The sequence below is a fragment of the Pipistrellus hanaki genome, assembly GCF_964339955.1.
Source record: "Pipistrellus hanaki genome assembly, chromosome: X".
NCBI classification, from domain to species: domain Eukaryota; kingdom Metazoa; phylum Chordata; class Mammalia; order Chiroptera; family Vespertilionidae; genus Pipistrellus; species Pipistrellus hanaki.
This window is the reverse complement of record NC_140524.1, coordinates 101,688,758-101,711,890: the sequence shown is the minus strand read 5'-3', so window position 1 is coordinate 101,711,890 and position 23,133 is coordinate 101,688,758. Positions and strand designations below refer to the sequence as shown.

Here is a 23,133-nt window from a genome sequence, read left to right as displayed (position 1 = left end):
CAGGCACACGTCTGTACGTTTTGCTTTCAAGTGTTTGATCTTAACTCAATCGCAACCTTTCTGAGCTTCTGAGCTGTTGCCTTCTACCTCTCGGGACTCAATTATACTATAATTGGCAGGCAGGTGCAGAAAAGATATTCTGAAGTGAATTTGCAAAAGCTTGAACTTGACATGAGGCAATTTAATTGAAAGTCAAGTGAAACGTACAATATAATCTTTACTTCTCACTTACTTGTCTCACTCTCTTCTTTGAGCTTCCCACGCGAAAGATCCCCACGGTCTGGAGGCCTGCAAAGAAGCAAACAAAATCAACAGACCTGTCTTATGGCGTGAAACTCTGGAGAAAGTCAAAATAGAAACAGAACAGAAGGCCAGCACTGGGCTATAGCACGCAAATGAATAATCACTTGATATGATATGCCCACTGTCATTCTCCTGGACCTACAGGTTAGCAATATAAGCAATGGGATAATTTGATGCTAAACATTTCTGCTAAAACAATTTTTCATGTGATAGTATGTACTTCCATACTTCCATATGAGAAAAGTTATACAACAGTTTCTCTTATTATTCAGCATAATTACTTAATCATGAATTTTATATGAATTTTTAGCTCTTTATCAATATTTAAAAGATAGTTCTTGTTTTACTGATCATAAATAAAACATGTACTTATTAAAGAAAATCTATAAAAGGCAGAAAAATGTAAAAAATAATATACTTCAAAAATACCTGATACAGAAATAATTGCTCTTAATATTTTGGTTTCTTTTTATCCAGCCATTTCTCCATATATACAGGGTGGGCAAACATAGGTTTACAGTTGTAATGCAAATAAATAATAATTAATAAATAATAATGCAAGAATAAACTTTCACATATTCATAACTGTAAGTCTACTTTTGCCCAACCCTGTATATATGGAGGGAGAGAGGGAGGGAAAGGGAGGGAAAGAGATAGAGAGGGAGACAGAGGGAGAGAGATAAAGAAAGAGAGAGAGAGCAAGAAAGAGAGAGCATGCAACCGTTTTCAGTCCATATTATGCTATAAGATTTTTATGCCAGTAAAAATTCCTTGCAAATGCCATTTAAAATGCATGCAAATACTTTATAGTATGAATATGCCACAATTCTCTTCATATTCCCCTCTGATTGGCAATAAGGTCCCCCAACACATATGCACTTGTTTTGCATTATAAATGGCCCTATTATGAACAAATGTTCATAGGTCTCGGTTCACATTTCTAATTTTCTTAGGATCATGTCTTAGAAGAGGGGTTATAGTGGAGGTTGAGAGACTGCTCTTAAACAATTAGCTCTCTTAAAACAAACAAGTGTTATCACTGTCACATGTGAGACATTTCAACAATAGTTGCTTATTTCCGATCAACATTCACATAAGGTTCACATATGATAGATCGATATGCCTTTTAGTCTCTCAATGTATGAGTTCCCCTCTCTGCCTGTGTTTTTTTCTCCTAATTGGTTCCATGAAGAAATAGCATTGCTTTCCCTTTGTAGACTTACCCACCACCTGGACACTCGTAGTGTCATTAGTATGTTCCTCTTTCCCCTTTATTTCCTCTGAAGACATATTTAGAGGCAGAGCTCCTCTGATTCTGTTTGATTTTGGGGCAAAAATACTTCACAAGAGGTATTATGTATGGCCCTAGCAGGTTTGGCTCAGTGGATACAGCATCGGCTTGTTAACTAAAGGGTCCCCAGTTTGTTTCTAGTCAAGGGCACATGCCTGGGTTGCAGGCTCGATCCCCAGGAGGGGGTGTGCAGGAGGCAGCCGATCCATGATTTTCTCTCATCATTGATGTTTCTATCTCTTACTCCTCGCTTCCTCTCTGAAACTAATAAAAATATATTTTGAAGAAATAAAATATAGCCCTAACTGGTTTGGCTCAGTGGATAGAGCATCAGCCTGCAGACTGAAAGGTCCCAGGTTTGATTCCAGTCAAGGGCATGTACCTTGGTTGCGTGTACATCCCCAGTAGGGGGTATGCAGGAGGCAGCTAATCGATGTTTCTCTCTCATTGATGTTTCTATCTCTCTATCCCTCTCCCATCCTCTATATATAAAAAAAGAAATAAAATATAACATTTAACCTAAAATTTAAAATTATAGTCAGCAGCTGTGCCTGAACTTGTATATAATACTCAGACTTTCACTAAGTAATAGGATTTTCTTTTGAAGGGGGGAGGAACTTTGTTTAATCTAGTGTTATTGAGGTTCCTCTCTCCACTAAAACAGTTCTGACTAGTACAATATTTTGTATATTTCTTTTATGGTCTTGCCACATTATGTATTAAGCACAAGGCTTTTTGTTTGGTTTTCCAAGGATCTTCAGTTAGGAACGATAACATCCATAAATATCCCACTGCTCTGCCTAATGAGAGTATCCAGGCTAGCTTGCGTGGATTGTGGTGAGAGAGGGGCTCATTATCTTGGCACTTTGCTCTTGGGTGGGATTTTGCTTTGCATCTATTTTCAAAAGACTTCCTTGCCCTCTTGTTTCTGTCATCAATGTGTCTGCCTCAGAACCGAGTCTAGCCTCGCCTAATCCATTGCTTCTACCTCTCTGGGAGCTTGAAAACAGGATAATCAAGATATTAAAATAAAATTCAGAGTTATATTTCTTTTTAAAATATATTTTTATTGATTTCAAAGAGGAAAGCAGGAGAGAGAGATAGAAACATCAATGATGAGAGAATCATCGATCAGCTGCCTTCTGCGCGCTCCCCCTCCCCCACTGGGGATTAAGCCCACAACCCAGGCTTGTGCCTTGACTGGGAATCGAATTGTGACCTCCTGGTTCATAGGTTGACGCTCAACTACTGAGCCATGCCAGCCAGGTCAGAATTATATTTCTTTTTTAAAATATTTAAATTGATTTTTAGAAACAGAGGAAGGGAGGGGGAGACAGAAAAATATTAATGTGAAAGCTAAACATCCATTTGCTGCCTCCTGCACGATCCCTCTATCGGGGACCATGTTGGAAGCCAGGGCCTGTGCCCTGACCGGGAATCAAACAGGTGACCTTGTGGTGCATGGGATGACACCCCACCAACTGAGACACACTGGTCAGGGACAGAATTGTATTTTTTCATTTGAAAGATGAGCATAAGTATCTGCCTCAAAAGTTACACAGTGATTCAAGATTAGCTGATGCATATAAACTACTTAGAACAGCGGTCACAAACCTTTCAGGCCTCATGGACCACGAGTGGTCCGGGGACCACCGGGTGGTGACCGCTGACTTAGAATATATCTGTCATCAACTATTATGTTAAAGGAAATATGCCCTCACTGAACTGAGAGAGTCTTTTTGTGCAAAATGAAAAACATTAATATAATAGTTGGTCTCAGCAATTGTACTTTTGGCCATATTTATTTTCTGATTTTCTGATGGTTTTCAGATAGTTGAAATTTCCACATAGGTGAGATATCACATAAGGGCATTTTCTACACAGACAAGATTCTTCATTTGGCTGAATTCCTCCAGGCTGTTCAGAAATGTCCATTTCTATTACATGCTTTTCTCAATTATAGTACTTTTCCACTCGATAAAAAAATGACTATGATTTAGAAAATAGCTACTTAGTGATCAATTATTATAATTACTATGTATCTCAATAGACTATTATTTTAAGTTTAAAAAGTACTTATTTATTTACTTTTTTTAGGGATAGCAAATAACAGCATTCAGACAGCCAATGCTGAATAAGCCTCACAGTGATTTTCCTCAAGAAGAAGATACAGTGTAGGCGTTCAATGACCTTGACTTCAGACAGTCACTGGTAAAACAGGTGTACCTAGAAAAAGGCATAGAATCTGGCAAAGAAACGTGACTTCACTGTGCCCTGCCCCAGAAATGGACATGATCACCTTTCTCTCCCTTTTAGCAGAAAGTGAAATGAAAACTAGATCCAGAGCACCTGAATGTCAGGCCTGGGGAACTTGAGTAAGGAGGGCAGGCATAATCAGCAGGAGGCCCCACCCTCAAACTGGCCTACATCCCAAGAAATATCACAGGGTGTGACTCTCCAATAGTTGGTTTCACCAAAAGTACAATTGCTGAAACCAACTATTATATTAACATTTTTCATTTTGCACAAGAAGACTCTCTCAGTTCAGTGAGGGCATATTTCCTTTAACATAATAGTTGATGACAGATATATTCTAAGTCAGTGGTCACCACCCAGTAGTCCTTGGACCACTGGTGGTCCATGAGGCCTGAAAGGTTTGTGACCGCTGTTCTAAGTAGTTTATATGCATTAGCTAATCTTGAATCACTGTGTAACTTTTGAGGCAGATACTTATGCTCATTGTTCAGATGAGAAAATAGAATTCTGTCCCTGACCAGTGTGTTCAGTTGGTGGGGTGTCATCCTATGCACCAAAAGGTCACCTGTTCGATTCCTGGTCAGGACACAGGCCCTGGTTTCCAACATGATCCCCGATAGAGGTGTCATGTAGGAGGTATAAAATGGATGTTTAGTGTCTCTTTTTTTCATGTATACTTCTGGAGAATTGGGGAAGGTTAAGGAATTTTGACCCGATTGGTACAGAAAGCATTGGGATGAAATATAAGTGGGGAAGGATGGTGCACACACATATAGATGGAGTCTAGCTAATTGTCTAGAGCTGTGGTCGGCAAACTGCGGCTCCGGAGCCACATGCGGCTCGTTGTTCCCTTGAGTGTGGCTCTTCCACAAAATACCACGGCCTGGGCGAGTCTATTTTTGAAGAAGTGGCGTTAGAAGAAGTTTAAGTTTAAAAAATGTGGCTCTCTAAAGAAATTTCAGTCGTTGTCCTGTTGATATTTGGCTCTGTGGACTCATGAGTTTGCCAACTACTGGTCTAGACCCATTTTGGAGACAACAAAAAGATCATTGATAAATGTTTGATAAGGCTAACGTGAATCAAACTCTTGCTACCCATTTCAAAAACTGGCAAACAAAGCCTTATGAAAGAATTGTTTTCTGAAGTTTGCTTTTTATTTATTGGTTTAAAGTGAACAAGATTAATATCTGTTTGATTTTGAATGTGACTCTTTTTTTTAATATATTTGGCATTCTTGATATAACAATATAATATGTATTTTCAATTGTATAGTATTTTAGTTTTTTTAAAATTTCTTTATTGATTAAGGTATCACATATTTGTCCTCAACCCAGCATTCCAATCCCCCCCCCCCCAACTCATGCTCCACCCCCCTATTGTCCTCAACCACTGGTTAGGCTCATATGCGTGCACATAAGTCCTGTGGTTGATCTCTCCCTTTTATCCCCACCTTCCCTCTGAGGTCCAACAGTCTGACCCATGGCTCCTTCTCTCTGGGTCTGTTCTTATTCATCAGTCTATGTTGTTCACCATTTCCCCTAGATGAGTGAGATCATGTGACTCTTATTGTCCAGGAGCCATTTGGTCCAAACACCATGGAAACCCAGAACAGAACTGGGGGCCTTCGAGATCACCAGCTTATCTTCTTTCCTTTAATTATTCTCAAAAGGAAAGAGAATTGCCCTGTTTTCAAATAAGCTTAGAGGAAATGCTAGTTTACATGCTAGAATTGATTTTCAAAAAGAAAATAAGATATACCGAGTTTTCTTTCACAAAAGCAATTACTCAACCTGGCTCTGGAATCCTGCATGGTTGAAGTGGCATTTTCTTGTTTAGAACATTCAGAAATATTTACAGTTCACTCTCTATATACTTTATCATGAAAATTCTAGTTATAAAAGTAAATGTCTTTTTCTACCTCACAGTGAAACTGGGACTGAGTTGACCTATTCATAGTATTTTACTCTTTAGTTGTTAAGCTATTTTAAAAAACAATTCTGTTCAAATAAGATTCATTGAACATTGTGCTCAGCATGATACTAAGTGTTTTTTAATTCAAAATGACTGCGACCTTTCTCTTGAACTCCAGTTTATCTTCCAAGAAGAGAGAGATAAACACATACACACACATGTACACCGACCCATAGATTAATATTTTGTATAAACAAATATAATTTCAATATAATTAATTAAATGATTAAGACACTCATATGTTATCAAGTGATTTTCATATATAATGATTCGAAGAGATTTATCTATGATCTTAATCATTTTAATGAAGTCCCAGTTTTATGAGAAAGAAATGAGCATGTAAACAGTAGTGATGTCTACATTTTTCTTTGCTTTCCTTCCTTTTTTCCTTTATTACAATAAGCATACTGTTTTATAGTAAAGAAGCAGTTAAAAACTTTACTTCTGTCCATAAAATGCATCCTAACACTATATAGCCAACACATTTAGATTATGAAAAAATGGCCGTTTGGTGAGCCAAGTCTAAATTTCAGTATTTAAGTCAATATACTGTGTGGAACTGAGTTGCCAAAGGGGTCATTGTGAAGAAATTTTAAGTGGACACCCTTCCTGCAGATAGCGATATAGGAACCTGTTGTCAAAAACTATGTATTTTCTATTCTTGCAGGAAATGGTTTTCAAATCTTTTTTTTTTTTTAAAGAAGCTGGACTCTTATTTTTTAAAGGGAACCTTTGAGTGACTTCAATGTGTAACAAAAGATAAAAGTGTGTCTTCTTTGTTTGAAGGGGCCCTGGGGACAGATCTAGTCCAGCCTCTCTTGCCCTCCCCTAAATTGTTTGGCCTCAAGGGTTACTTTTTAAGACTCTTGGGTCTAGTCAGTCTGAATGCCATCAAGTAGATGCTCCCCCTCCCCAAATCTTGGTTAGCCCAGGAATCTCTTAAGCAAACACATCCATAAGCTATCTTTTTTTTTAATCCTTACCCGAGGATATTTTTCCATTTATTTTTAGAGAGAGCGGAAGAGAGAGGGAGAAACAGAGAAGAATATCGGTGTGAGAGAAACACATTGATTGGTTGCCTCCTGCACGCACCCTGATCAAATCCTGGGCTGGGGAGGAACCTGCAACAGAGGTATGTGTCCTTGACCAGAATCGAAACCAGGATCCTTCGGTCCACAGGCCAACACTCTATCCACTGAGCCAAACTGGCTAGGGCCATAAACTATCTTCACAAAGGAAACTTTGGCCCAGAGTTTGATCAAATGAACACAGAATTAAACTGGGTGCTTAAGTAAATGATGCCTGAGTTGATGAAAGTCTTTAGTACTAACAGATAAGTCTGCTTACCATGTTTTTCTAGATGTTGACAGCAGCTGTCCACCAGCCTGGGAACCTGTCTGTAAATGGGATTCAGACTGAGTTTCTTATCTCTTGCTTTTTCTTTTTTGCTTTGAGCTTCTGCAGGCAAGGAAAGTTGTAAAGCTTCTAGGAGTCGAGACTGATTGTCATCCAGATCTGTGATGGAGTCCACTGACATTGCCCCCTGCAAATCACACACAGACATGAGCGAAGAGTGCAGACAGAGAAGATACAAACAGCTTCCCCCAGAGGCCATCCAGGAATACTTTTGCCTATAATTCTTTATCACTCTTGAAATAATACTGCTTGATTTAATTGTGCTGTTTGTATATTGAGAGGGGAAAAACAAACATCTTTTGAAAAAGTTAGAAGACAATTTCAACAATAGACAAGATTTTCCAAATGAAAGACAAGAGGGCAAACATATAATTAAAATATTTTAATGCAACCACTTTGTTCCTTAAAACAAGAAAACATTGCATACTCAATGAATGAGGTAGTGAGAGAAATCTTGTGAATAAACAAATAAAACAGTCTGAGTTTGTTTTCCTCCAGAAGCAGCGCAAAGCGCTTTCTCAGGGACATGGTCCCAGCAGACACCTACAGGCTAGTGGGGAAGGGAGAGCAGCCACTGGAGGGAGCCTCATCTAGCCTGTGACCACCATGGGAAGCCGGAGTCCAGTTGCATGGGGGCCTCTGGGAGACAGTGTGGATCAAACACCTCTGAGCTAGCCCTGTAAAGGTGTGATGGAGCTGAGGTATTTATACTCTAAGTCTCAAGAGTCATCAATTAAGAGTAGCTTCTGGCCTTAGCTGGTTTGGCTCAGTGGATAGAGTGTTGGCCTGTGGATTGAAGGGTACTGAGTTTCATTCCAGTCAAGGGCACATGCCCAGGTTGCAGGCTCGATCCCGGGGGGGGGGGGGGTGTGTGTGTGTGACAGAGGCAGCCAATCAATCATTCTCTCTCATCATTGATACTTCTCTCTCTCTCTCTCTCTCTCTCTCTCTCTCTCTCTCTCTCTCTCTCTCTCCTGTCCTCTCTGAAATCAATAAAAAATATATATATTTTAAAAAGAGTAGCTTTTGGTAGGGGCAGGGAGGTGATGTTAATGCCTCACTCAGTCCTTGCAGCTTGTCAACTGTGTGGGTGGGCTCCTCTGGCCATCAGAGAAAGCCCTCAGCGAAGGGATGAGGTGCTGGCAGGTAAGAAGAAGGCCAGCTTGCTAGGAATAGTGAAGGCCAAGGGGAAGGGAACAGGGCACCAGCCATATCTGTGTAGTCCCATCCTTTGATGAAGTGTAGAGGAAGAAGTTGGCTGCTGGTGTCCTGGGAAGGTGTAGACAGAGGAGAGCACATTTTAGAGGCCAATTGCATGGGCCTAAGGTCCCAGAAAACTATAATGTAGAGTCTTGTTGTCGTTGCCATCTATGGGTTTAGACAGATAGTCTGAGGGACAATGACAAATTGGAAGAACAATTCCATCATACAAATTCAAAGGCTGTCATTTCTTCATTTTTACACATAGCCAAAGCTCTGAAAAATAGCAGTGGCTTGAGTGTGCCTCTATCTCAGAGAGGTCCTGAATGTTGGGAGCTGATGGAGAAATAAGGATTTCAAGTGAGAAGTATCTGGGGTTTTAACTAGGGCAGTGGTTGGCAAACTGTGGCTCTCAAGCCTCATGTGGCTCTCGAGCCGCAGTTTGCCGACCACTGACCTCGGGCATTAGTCAAAGGCTGGAGGTGACAAAAATTGGGAGCCTCCAGGTGAGAGAAGAGGGAGAGAAGTGCTCCCAGTGACCTAGGAAGTTTTAGAAATGTTTATCAATGGACTCAGCCAGTCAACAACCAGCTTTCCTGAAAACTCAGCTTTCTGGGAGAAATGTGAAGTTTGAAATGCCAAATGATAGTATAGGGCCTAGACCTAGCACTCACTAAATAAATGGTAACGTGTCAGTATTGCTTACATATATATTTGGTTATGTCTGAGAAAAAAAATTCCAGAAAAAATATTGTTTATGAAGACCAGCAGCAATTCACTGGGCCAGGCACGGTTATCAGTTGAAGATGAAGAGATTAACAAAAACATCTAGCCCTGCCTCCCAGCCTCATGGTCTGATGGGAGAGTCTCCTAAGACAACAGAAGATTGCAATAGACCAGGATCAATGGTGATGTAGAATGTTTGGGATATCACAGGACATGTGTGTAAACAAGGAGGGGTACCCAAGGGCTTTGAGAGGGATGAGGGAAAGGCTTTGAGGGGATGCCAGGTGCCAGAGAGCCAGTTTAAATTCTCCCTAAACGGAGTTGTTGACATACCTGGACACAAATGACATTTTCAGTTTTTGCATGAGCAAAGTCTCAAAAAATAACCTTATACACCTTTGGCTGTCCTAGCATTGGCTATGGAGAAAATACTGAACAACTCACCCTCCTCCTGGCCCGAGGAGCTGGTTCCGGGGTGTTTGGCGAAGTCGACTCATTTGGTGTTTCCGAAGTGGAGCTGAGAGATGAGTTACTGCTTGACAGTTCTTTGTTTTGTCTTTTACTTCCAAATGGGAGGAGGGAGGCAACAAAATCAGATGCATCTTTTTGTTCGTCCCTCTGTAAGTCCTGCTTGAGTTTATAGGCCCGGTCATTTGCAATGACTTGGGATAAGGGCATTCCGAATGCCTGTGGGGTGAATTCTGGAACCAAAAGACAAACATTCATTTTCAGAGAAAGACTGGACCAGTGGAGACTCACTGATGCATTAGACCTCAGGGCAGACATATTGAAATGGCTGTTTTCGGAAGAACTGATGGCTCAATCCAAATAAGAAGATGCCTTTGGTGTTTATCAGAGTGCCAAAGTTTCTGTTTCAATAAAGAAAGCTAGTGTGTATAACTATTATAGGCTTTAGAATTCTCAGCCTCTGGTTTTTCTCCACATATCTCAAGTATGTTTGAAAGGAAATGCCTTTATAGAGAAATGTGATATTTCTGATAAAATGTACATTAATAGTTTATCCTCATGAGGACCCAGTTTTACAAAGAGTAAGCCCTCAATTTCTATGTCTCAAGAACCCCTAAAGGTTACAAGGCATGGTAAGACTCTGCATTGATACATTCATTCTACAGGCACTTATTGAATACCTATTATGTGCCATATCAAATTATACAATGGGGAGTACAAAGCTTATGAAAGGTGGGTCCAGTCCTTGCTCCTGGAAGGTTCTGAGAGTGGAGTGGCAGAGTGCAGAGTCAGATATGTAAATAAATGCAATAGTGCCCATTATGGGCTAGAATAGAGAAATGCATGAAGCAAAGACAAATTCAATTAGGTAGATATACTCTGAAGTTCCCAGTGAAAGAGCTATCACATGACATGATAATCTGAGAGGCAGAGGAGCAGCTTGGAAAGAAGTCTGCTCTTTTTTCATGGTGTTGCTTGCCCCCACGTGCTGGCTTCAGCCAGCCGGGTTGGGGCTGTCACTCATGATCTGTACTCGGGCTGCTCTGCTGACCACATACAAGAGTGGAGTCTCGCTATTTAATATCTGGTGAAGGGCCCGGATACAATTTGTTCAGTCCTCTAGTGAGGACAATTTTGGAGAAGGAGCAGAATGCAGAAATCTATCGCTTTGTTTGGAGATGTGTATCCAGTTGTTTTCTGGATCTCCGCAGTAAGTTGTATACATATATATCATAAGCACACTGATCTTTGGTGCCAGGTGTTTTATTTTTTTAATATATATATATATTTTCATTGATTTCAGAGAGGAAGGGAGAGAAGGAGAGGGAGAGGGAGAAGGAGAGAGGGAGAGAGAGAGAGAGAAAGAGGGAGGGAGGGAGAGAGAGAGAGAGAGAGAGAGAGAGAGAGAGAGAGACATTAATGATGAGAGACAATCATTAATCGGTTGTCTCCTGCACGCCCTCTATTGAGGATCGATCTCATACCCTGGGCATGTGTCCTGACTGGAATCAAACCATGACCTCTTGGTTTATAGGTGGATGCTCAACCTATAAACCAAGGGCCAGGTATTTTATTGGCAATATTTTAGATTCATGGTGAAGAGCATTAATGATTAGGTTAAATTATTTTTTTAGACTCAAAAATAGGTCTCTTAGCAGCAGCAAATTGGAGTCTAGCCTCTCCATCCTTTTTATAACCCCCATGAATAAAACTAGAGTGATCAAGAGAAAACAGTGTTAAATGGTTTGTTCTTTGAAGGAAAAAGCTAACATTAAATCAGGTAGAAAGAGGCTTTAGAGGTTTTCTTCTTTGATAGATGGCAACATTTTTTTAACATCACAGAGCTAATGGCTACGTCCACAGTGAAAGCAGAAATAGCACTTGGAAAGTCTGCACCTCTGGTTCTATCCAAACCTGCAATTCGTTTTTAAGTGAAAAATTAAACCTTCAGCACCTTGGCTTAGCATTTGGGGATTTTCTGCAGATGCTTATAATTCTCCATCCACAAACTAGATGGCATATAATAATACAAAAAATATTTTAGGAATTTGTTTTGAGTGATCCATGTGGCCAGTGTAGCAAGTTGCAATACTCCTTTTAAAAGGCCACTTCCACTACTAGCAAATAGAAACCAAATGGGACCAGAGCAGACCACCTGCTGTGCACCACAGGTTTTAGTATGTAAATCAGCTCTCTCTTGTCTATGGGAATCATCAAGTAGTCTGGCTTCAAAAAGGTTGGGGAAAATTTAGAACCATGTGGATGGCCAGGCTGACAGCTACACCCAATATATGAAAACTGCTAGGAATAATATCAGCAAAAAGGATATTGATGAATATATCAAGTGGCATGTGTCTGCTCATGCAGGCTTGCTCATAGCAGAATTTAATATGGGATGGGGACTATTGATTTCTCTCCTAGCCACATTTTCTATACAAGGAAAACCAACCAGTCTCGTGTAAAGATTTCTAATATCCTTGGGGGAAAGCAGAAGAAAAAAAGGGTTTTCTTTGGAATCTGTCACTTTTAATATGTGAGAGTCTGTCACTCTACGTATAAATTGGAATAACTGAATATGAATGAAACAGATGGAATATGTGAAGTCATTCTCCCCACATTTTTATTTCTCTCTTTTTTTCCCCAATCGAGAGCTGTAGCCACCTATCACAGGTTTTTATTTCTAATGTCCTTTCTTTCCTGGCTGAGTTTATTCTTTCAGTAATAGCATTCTAATGCAGTCTCTTTCGTTTCTCATTGCTTTGTTCCAAGGGCTCTTATAAGCTTCAGAAAGGAGACCTCCCTATGCTGCTTCACTTGTGTTGCCATGCCTAGTGTCTGTAAAATTCTAGATATGATTCCTTAAATATTTTTGCTTTTCAAAATATGGCTATTGTGAAATTGAGGATTTATTACAAGTATATTGAGCACATTCCTCCTTCATGTGCAAAGAAAGAGTTGAGCTTATCTGAGGATCCAGTGCTCTTCCATTAGTGGATCAAAAGGAGCCTGTGATGACAGTGGCTAATAAGATTGAGAATAGGTTTTTAAAACCAGAAGGACATTACCTAAGACTCACTGTTTGGGGCCAGGAATGATGTGTTTCATGTTCCTATCTATGGAATGTGTTCACCAAGGAGACTGCTTCTCATACTGTTTTATTAGTAACAACTGCCTACTATCCCTCCCCAAGAACTGTGGGGTCAGGCATGACACCCTCTTTGCTCCCTACTGCAATTTCCAGATCATCACCTTCCCACCCTGTGGCAGAAATGGGCTACTGCAAGGTTCCCCCGTCTCCTACTCACTGGTATCTTCTATTTTTGCCAATGACTTCCACTCATGGCCGTGATCCTCCAAAATCTACTATCATCCTGGGTGGCTTGGACATCTACTTGAATGACCTATCTGATCTTCTGTCATCCCATCTCCTTGACCTCCTCTCCTTTTACTTTTTCATGCATGCCACCTCTTTCCTCCACTCCCTCCATCCCATCCTGGACTTTGTCCTCAGCAGGAGTGATTCCACCTCTGGAATCAGGCTTCTTCCTTCCAGTCTTACCTCCTTCCAGCCCAAGTGGATGTTTACACTGCAGTGTGTCGATCTGTTTAACCACACCATGAAACCACCCCCTGCACGACACTTGGATGGTGTCTCAATACTCTTAGCATGCAGATCAAAAGCTGTGCCGTCACCCATGCGGTCCTGTGGTGGCTGTCCCTTCCTGCTCTTCCCCGGAATCACACTCACCCTGGTTCTCTCATCCCCGGTAGCAGCATTCAATGACAGAGTTCAATACATTTTCTTTTAGATCCTACAATAATGATAACTGATACTTAATTTCTCTACTGCTATTTCATATGATGCAAAATAAAATTATGTCAACTATTCCTATACAGTGCCACTTCACAGCTCACATTATAGTAACTTACTTAGACAGTCAAGAACAATAAAACATGGCGTGTGTGATTTCAGCACAAGGAAAGGTGCCAGACCTGAAAATTTCCCAGATTTTATGTCCATGAATATATGGCACGATCTGAAAACATCCTGTGGAGAGGGAACCTAGCTCTCAGACTTATGCTACAATAAAACCCATTCCCCTGGTGCTCTGGTTAGGACCACGTGAACTGTAACAAAGTAGTTATTTGTAAACCTTCATCCTCAAAGTGATTTCTTTTTGATACAAGCAAGACATTTTCTAACGTTCTAAAAGTTTAAAAATACTTTTTGGTGGCCAAGCAATTTAACTAAGAGAAATTAAGGGATTGGAACTATTCTGTATGAAAATGTGTTTTCTGTTTCCAGATTGTAGCTGTTGTAAACGATGCTGCTATGAACACAGGGGTGCATATATACTTTCTGATTGGTGTTTCAGGCTTCTTAGGATATAGTCCTTGAAGTGATGCAGTGAAGGCCTAGGGTGGGTGGCAGTGGGAGTGGGGTGAATGGAGAAAAAAATGGGGCATCTGTAATACTTTCAACAATAAAGATAAATTAAAAAATTAATGCTTTATTGGTGCACCCGAAAGATTATAGATACACTTAAACTTTTAGTGTCTTCTTTCTAAATGCATAAAACTAAAACTAGTGTCTTCTTTATAAATGCATAAAACTAGTGAGGGCAAGATAAATAAATATTTATATAGCCTTTTGACACAGAAAAAAAAAAGAAAACATGCTTTCTGAACCAGCATCAGTCTTGAATTAGTTTCATATGGAAATCAAAAGTCACATGGGCACTTGCTTAAGTGGCAGGAGGGATGCAGGAGTGTCACATGATCTGCTGTACATTATGCCAAGCAATTAAATAAAATACAGGACATGATTCAATCTGATTGAATCAATTAATTTAGTGGCGTACCAAACATTTAATGAATCACTCTTTATTGGGAAAGTAATTTGATTCTAATAAGCTGCTCCCATTTATTTTTAGATGATCTAACCCAAGAGGTCATTTCGAATTTCCTGTTTTCCTTATTTTACTCTTGGATTCAAGTGATTATCATTTTTCACATGTGCAGCTGTTATGAACTCAAATGCTAATATTCAAATGGAAGAAAATAACGTGAACCAACTAACTGTGTGTGACCTGCATGCTGCCCCCTCACACACTGGTTCCCAGGACTTTATGTTTGGGAAGGATGCCATGCAATTAAGCTTCATTTAAGCCTAGGACACCTTCTATTTAAACATCATAGCTACTTTAAATAAGGGGGAAAAAACATTTTTTCCCAATGAAGCCTTATTTTCCCCCTTAGTTGGATGGGTGATGTGTCTTTCCTTTGGAAGCATCAGGACCTGTTTTATTTCTCCCCAAGCCAGCTCCTGCGCAGCCTTGTAGAACACTGCCAAGTTTTCACTGCGCCTATATAATACATAAATATGATTTGGACTGAAAAATGACCAATGGTCCAGTACATATTGGTCAATTACTTCCCCTGGTCCTTCCTTTCCTGCTCATTTCCATTCTTGCTTCCTGCTGTGTTGTGATATAAGCAAGCACACATACATCTTTCTCTCTTGAGAGAACTGAAACATCTCCCACAAAAGTGCTCATTCTGCTCAGTAGTCTAGCCCAAATGGGCACTTTAGAAGAATCACCTAAAGTCTACATTATGAATATTCAAATCCCAGTAACAATATCACCATCTTAGGATTAATCAACTTTAAAGATGCTACATTACTAAGAGCAGGCTGAATAATACCTTTAATGTACTCCATACACACCGAGAACTACCCTAATCTAGCGAGGTAGAGGAGGTCTGGGGCAAGAAGAGAATGAGTAAAAAGTAGTTTACAAAAGCTACCTTGGCTACTAATATTCATTAACAAAAAATCGGGGCAAGAGCATATGAACCCATGAAATAGAACGCAATTTATTAGGTAGCTGGACAAGAGTCAGCGCCCTTTGCCTTCATTATTTCTGCAGCAGGTTCTACTGCAATAGGATGTGCCCTGGTAGGTTTACTGGTGAATATGGACCAGAGTTCTCACCTTAGAAGTTGCGCATTAGTAGTTTGTAAAATTACTTTTTTTCTCAGTACCCCTACAGACCAATGAAATCAGACATTTTTGGGGGGCATGGGATTAGTCATTGCAAATATTAAAGGTTCCACAAATTATTCTATTATGCCATCAAGGGTCGGGAATAACAGACATTTTCATCGCTTTTTCACCAGTTTGAGGTAAAAGTTTGAAATGTCTGGAAATGTTTTGGTTAGGGGAGGTGCAACTGGCATATATCTAGCAGGTAGAGGTCAGGGATGCTAATAAACACCTCTCATAATGCACAGGACAGTCCCACAACAAACAGTTATCTAGTCTCAAATGTCAATAGTCCGATGTTGAGAACTCATGCTCTATGGGAAGTAAAACGTTGGTTTTCCATTCTTTAGAATTCTTTTTAAAAAATATATTTTTATTGATTTCATAGAGGAAGAGAGAGAGAGAGAGAGAGAGAGAGAGAGAGAGAGAGAGAGAGAGAGAGAGAGAGAAACACCAATGATGAAAGAGAATCATTGTTCGGCTGCCTCCTGCATACCCCCTATTGGAGATGGAGCCCACAACCCGGGCATGTGCTCTTGACTAGAATTGAACCTGGGACCCTCCAGTCCACAGGCCATCATTGTATCCACTGAGCCAAACCAGCTAGGGCTAGAATTCTTTATCTCCTTTTATTCCAAAGAACCAAATGTCATAACCCTTTAGCATGGTTTGAGATATGGGTATAGAGTCTGGGATCGATGATGTGGACTAGGTCTTGTCCAATACTAATTACAATGTGTTTATTTTTTTTATACCTCCAGTTTTATTTCCTTCCATCAAGGAGAAATTCAATAGTTATATAAAAGATTTCCCAGGTGAGGTACATGGCTCTCCTTACTCAACATTCATTTACTGTGTCACATAAAATGAAAATACATTCATATGACCACACCATTCAGCAGTTATTTCATAGAAACAAGACACACAATGTTGTACTGTGCTAATGGGGGCCAGGTGCCCTTTGTGTGGGCTCCATTAATATTAGTTTGAAATGACTACAAATACCTCTGAAAGAAGGGCTAAAGTGTCAATTCCTTAAGTAGACACAAAAGGTACACAAAACAGTACGAAGAGCCAACAATTCCCAAAACATATAAGGCAAATAATAAGCATGCTATGTTCTAACATCAAAATGCTAAGAATGACTCATCTTCAGTAACCCATGAGGATGAGACTGTTTCTTTCCAGTAGTCATGGTAGATGAATCCAAACTCTTTCTCATTCAACTAGCCCTGCCTAAATATCTGGATTTGCCAGACAGCTGGTTAACGTTAGAGATGCAATCCATGGCTGCTCAACCCAGGTTCTCTCTATGCATAGCTGATTGGCCAGACTCATAATCAGAACCATAAACTTGGCTGAAGTCACCCTTTTCTCAAACCAGCTGAACTCATCAATTCAGTACGGGGCCACTCAAACACAAAGGAGTAGACCAAAACAGTTCTTAATGACATTCCATCATAGAAACCCAGTTTACATAATAGAGTTGAACCACGTAAGTCTGTGCAATTCAAAAACCCCACCAAATTCAACCATTATGCTTTATGGAAGATGTACTCACTCTAGTTCATTCTGTTCCTTACCTCTGTCTTTGTTTTTCTCCTTCCCTAGTGAATCCAGTTTCTTTCTCAAAGATTTCTTCCTCTTTTGTCCATCTGTAAATATTAAAAGAGTAAAAAGTTGTAAAAATCAGAATACAAGTAATATTTTACATGATCAATTTTGATAACCATGTCTGAGCAAAAGCATGACTTCTCACTTACTTCACTCATAATTTGACATTTTAAACCGACCAATGGCTCTGAAAATATAAGAAAATCCCTGACTTGGATTGCACACATCACTAGAATCTTGGTGTATGCTCTTAAATTTTGTTTCAATGGAAAGTACAGGAAAGTTATTTCCTTCAGAAATAATTTAGTTTTGACATTTTAGATATGTTTGTTTTTACTATTAGATGAGTTTCTTCCTATTCTTCATGTTTATGTGAACCAATGTCATATTTTAAAAATGTTTATTGAATTTATGGGGGTGACATTGGTTAATAAAATTACATAGGTTTTAGGTGTAAAATTCTATAACAAATCATCTGTATGTTGCATTGTGCAAAGTCAAGTCTCCTGTCACCATTTACCCCCCTTCACCATCTTCTACCTCCTCCCACCCCCATTTCCTTCTGATAATCATCATACTGTTGTATCTATGAGTTGTATTCTGCTAAGTGAAATAAGTCAGTCACAGAAAGACACATACCATATGATTTCACTTATATGTGGAATGTAATGAACAGAATAAGCTACCAAACAAAATAGAAAGAGACATAGAGAGAACAGGTTGACAGATGTTAGAGGGGAGGAGGTTGGGTAAAAACATTGAAGGGACTAAGCAGATACAAACACCACAAACAAACCAATGTCATCTTGAATCAAGTCTCCTTGAAAGAAGAGTTAACAGTACATAAGGCTTTGGCCTTCATGAGCTAGTAGAGTGTAACTGGAGAAGAAAATGAGTTTGGGGGTTATGGCACACAGATCTAATTACTACTGTACCATTTATTAACTGTATGACTTTGGACAAGTTTCAGTGTCCTCATCTACAAAGTGGGAATTTCATAGGGTTTCTGTGAAAATTAAATAGCATGATGCATATAAAAGTGCTTAATCGGGACCCCAACACTCAAATTCAGATGTATTTTCCTTATTTGATTGACTACTCCCCCACTGATGGACACTTGGGTTGTTTCTAATTCTTCACTATGATAAGTATGTCATACATTCTTTTAGCATCTTGTACTTGCAACAAATACAGTTAATATGTCTAGTTAACTCACCAAATAATAAAGATACCACTCATATCAGTAGGCAGCTGCAATCGAATTCCTGGGATGTCATCATAAAATATTGGCAGTCATTATAAGAATGCGTTTGGGGATTATGCAGCTGTCAACTTAACATGTGGGAGATGTGAATCAGGAATCCACACTGGGATCAAATAGGGGAAATACAGCTTGTGCCACAAGGAAACTTATGTGTAAGAGGGGGGGATTAAGAAGTGTTTTTTGAAGGGATAAACTAAAAAGTGTAGTAAAGAAAGAGACTCATCCCAATAAAATGTGAAAGCAAGACTCTGATATCAAGAAAAGACTAACTATGCATTCTTAAACAGCAATGTGCATTCCTGGGAGCCTCACGGGGCTTGGATGTTTCCAACTCCTCCTCTCTGAATTTTTGGAGGCAAAAGATATCACAATATAATCAGCATTCAATCCCTCCTTCCTTTCAAAAAGCAAAAACAAATATTTCAAAAATGATTCTTCTTCCATAAAATGGAAATAGTTCATAAGAGTCTTCACTCTTGCATTCATGAGACTGGTATGGGGAAAAATTATGTAAATCAGTTCAACTGCGGCATAGAGCCATCAGTCTCTTTCGTCATGTATATGCTTTTATCTTCAGGGTCTAAAAGATGATCTAACTATAAGACCACCCTGAGTTATTATATACATACAGACAATAAACAAGGTTCTAATCATTCTCCAAATAGGACTGACAGATCTTGTACTTTGTAATGCTTTGTTCATCACTAATTCATACCACCAAATGTATTTGACTGTAACAAGAGTATATTTCTTAAAAAATACTATCATTATTTCATTTTAATAGTTAACCTGGAAGAAAAGAATAACTAATATATATATATATATATATATATATATATATATATATATATATATATATATATATGATTTATTTTTCATAACCATTGGGCAGATCCTACAATTCAAGCAAGTTGTCAAAGAACCAGAATAAATATAGGGTAGGCAACATTTTCTTTGAAGATAAAATTATTTTTTAAAAAAACTTCTGCTTAGTTAGGGGACATATCATATATACAGATGTGTATGAACATAAATGTACAGTTTAAATAATAATTAGGAGGCCAACTCCCACATATCCAACAGCTGAGCTTCAGATGTAGACTATTGCTAGTTCCAAGAAGTCCCCTATATACCTACCTCCCCTTCACCCCAGGCCATCACTGGTCAGATTTTGCAGGAATCAATTTTCTGTTTTTCTTTGCAGTTTTACCATTAAGAGTGTAGTTTTGTTTTTCCTGCTTTTAAATTCACATAGATGGAATCATGCTGTAGCTGTACTTTCTTGCCTTATTCATGTCATTCATCAAACGCTTCCAGAAATTCCTCCTGTTGAGGCAGGTGGCTGGAGTGCACTCATTTTAATCGCTATACATTGTTTTCTTGTATGAATATACCACAGCTCATTTACTCATTGAACTGTTGATGGAAATTTGAATGGTTTCTAGCTTAGTACTATTAGGAACAATGTTTTTGAAAATTTTTGTTTATATCTTCTTATGTACATGCATAGAATCTCTCTAAGACAGTGGTTCTTAAAATGCGGTTCTAGGACCAAGAGCACTAGTATTACCTAGGAACTGGTTGGAGATGCAAATTCTAGGGTCTCACCCCAGATTTACTGAGTCAGGAATTCTGGGGTGGGGCCTAGCAGTGTGTGTTTACCAAGCCCACTGGGGGATTCTGCTTCACACTAAAGCCTGAGAACCATAGTTCCAGGGGATATGTGTAGAAGTCGTATGGCCAGGCCAGTGTGTATGCAATCCTAGGCTTTATTGAGTAACACTGACTGTTTTCCAAGTTGTTTTGCTAATTTAGATTTCCACCAGCAAGAGAGCTTACATGGCCTCACAAGGATCATATGAACTTCAAACTCTAAAATGCCAAACTATTTCTTAAAGCCTCCTTATCACAAAAATGTGATCTTTGTGAATACTGGCTTACAATTTTTTGTTGTTGTTGATAATCCTCGCCTGAGGATATTTTTCCATGGTTTTTTAGAGAGAGTGGAAGGGAGAGAGATTCAGAGAAACATCAATGTGAGAGAGACATGTTGATTGGTTGCTTCCCACATGTGCCCAAACCTGGGGCCGGTGATTGAGCCTGCAACCAAGGTATGTGTTCTTGAGGGGAATTGAATCTGGGACCCTTCTGTCCACGGGCCGATGCTCTATCCACTGAGCCAAATTAGCCAGAGTCTGGCTTACATTTTTTTTAAAGCTTAACTATTACAACAAATATTATCTTTTAATTAGAGTTGAATGTTATGAAAAGGAACTAAATAAAATGATGGGTGATGTGTGATAATGTGAAATGATGCATTGCTTTAGCATGCCATTTTCTCATTTAAAATCCTCAGGAAAGTGACCCGCTCTGGGAAATGAAACTGCTCACGTCTTCCCTTTTCCCTTGTGATCAATCCGCAGTTTGTTTATCGAGTCTTCAATTTTTGAAGAGTGTCTTTTATTCCCACAGATCACAGAAAACTGGCCCAAGAGACTGTCATACTATGTGTAACCATGCAGAACAGTTTATGTTCAACCAGTTCCTTGGATGGCAATGTGTGTTATAAGTGTAAGCTTCCTCATGCTCAATACTGCACAGCAATGTTTTACAGTGACGAGGAGCACATGCTTGCTCACTGCTCCCCGAGTGCACGCTTTCTTATAGACATCATTGACCTGTATATAGGACTTGGGTCACAAGTCCTGATCAGGTTGTCTTGAAACAAGTACTTGAGGAATGGACTTTATGCGCCCTCTTTTAGGAGACCATGCCCCACAGACATATATGACACAACAGGAGGTGGCGAGACAGCAAGTCTTTCACATACTAGTGGCCCCACAGCAAAGGAACCATCTGTGTGGAGTGTGGTTAATGGGGAGCCCTCTTGGGGGGCAATACCAGGGTTTTCAGGAGGGTTGAGAATAAGGAAGCTCGGGCTTTCTCCTCTAAGACATGCTTTTCATGAACTCATTCATGTACTATCAGGTGGAGTTCCATCCTAAGGCTTGTTTCTCTAGCTAGACTAGAAGCCCTCTGAAGGCAGAGCCCTGTCTCCTAGGCTTTTGTTTTCCTCCCAGTGAAAAGCAGGGTGGGGCACAGCATGAGGATCTATCAGCATTCTCCCTGGCCAGGAATCAGATAGATATTTGGGTTGGTTCTGAGAGAACCCAGGAACAATAAAGTATACAACTCCTAATTTTAAGGTGATCAGATTCAGAGAGTGGTGGTTGTAAAACACTCTTTCCATATTAAGTTGATTCTAGAGATAATAATAATAAAAATATTGCTTAAGGAAAGGTTCATTTTGGGTGATGGAAGAGTAAGGGTCACTTTGGGGGAATAGATATTGTCTGAAAAAGGGCATGAAGGAGCCAAGGTTCCATATCTTGATCTGATTGGTGGTTACATGATACAGACATATTAAGAATCCACTTAATTGTACTTGTATACATTCATATTTATACACATCATTCTTTCTTTCTCTCTCTCTCTCTCTCTCTCTATATATATATATATATATATATATATATATATATATATATATACACTATCATTTTAACAGAATGGTACAAACATAAAAATTCCATTAACTGAATGGGACTGAAAACTCAGCAAGTAAGTCTTGCACAGGAGAGTTCCTTAAAAAAAAAAAAAAAAAAGAGAGAGAGAGAGAGAGTTCTTGAATATTTAACTTTTCAAAATACCTAAGTACCTATAATCTCTTCAGACTATGACTTTCCTATGACACGGGGATATAGTAGTAATGAGCAGCTGGTGTTTATTGAGCATGTACTATAAACGGAATGCTTTGTATCTATGACCTTTTTAAATCCTCACAGTTCTATGAAGCCCACACTATTCTTTATTTCTATTTTACAGATGAGGAAACTGAGTTTAGAAGAAGTTAATTAACTTGTCCAAGAGCGAAAGTTGGGAATTAGAGAGAGAGAGAGAGAGAGAGAGAGAGAGAGAGAAAGAGAATTTTAAGCTCTAAATATTCACCAGAATTGGCATGAGTCATTCTTGCATCTATATTAACTAATACACATCAACATACAACCTGAGTAGCTTTTTGATGGACTCAACTGAAGATCAGCACTAAAGCAAATGGTCCAAAACTCACAGGACTGATATCTGGTGGAGCTGGGATTCAAACCCAAATCAAGACTCTTTCAAAAGCCCAGCTCTGTCTTTTGAACTAGGGATGGCTAAGAGTAGAACCCAGAGATCTGTGATGAGAAGCTGAAAATCCTTTCTTTATAGTCACGTTGCCTCTGCATCATGAGAGATGTTCTGGAGGTGTTTGCAAAAACAATGGCTGCTCATTGGTGAGGGTCAGCCAGACTCTGCCCTCCCAGAAGTCTGGGTAATGGACAAGAAGATGGACCGGAAGATGCCTCATTCCTTTGTGAGGCAGTCACAGATAATGGTGCCGTCAGTCTAAATTCACAGGCGCACCCGGACACGGGACAGGGTGTCACCTTTAAGCCCTTCACGTCGCAGAGCTCCATAAAGATCACATTACTGGGAGGGAGAAGACATTGCCTGCACTGAGATATGAAATAAAGAAAAAGA

General features: G+C 39.5%; 1 protein-coding gene across 3 annotated transcripts in view; it reads right to left on the bottom strand.

Annotated features, from left to right (window-relative positions):
- Positions 1-23,133, bottom strand: part of ARHGAP6 (Rho GTPase activating protein 6) — a 468,278-nt gene that overhangs the window by 47,667 nt on the left and 397,478 nt on the right. For all 3 annotated transcript variants that reach the window (XM_084869821.1, XM_084869822.1, XM_084869823.1), the window contains exons 3-6: positions 17,261-17,332; positions 9,608-9,864; positions 7,169-7,364; positions 233-288 (exon numbers count right to left, since the gene is read on the bottom strand). In XM_084869821.1, the coding sequence (XP_084725947.1) occupies positions 233-288; positions 7,169-7,364; positions 9,608-9,864; positions 17,261-17,332 (581 nt within the window). The remainder of the gene's footprint in view (positions 1-232; positions 289-7,168; positions 7,365-9,607; positions 9,865-17,260; positions 17,333-23,133) is intronic.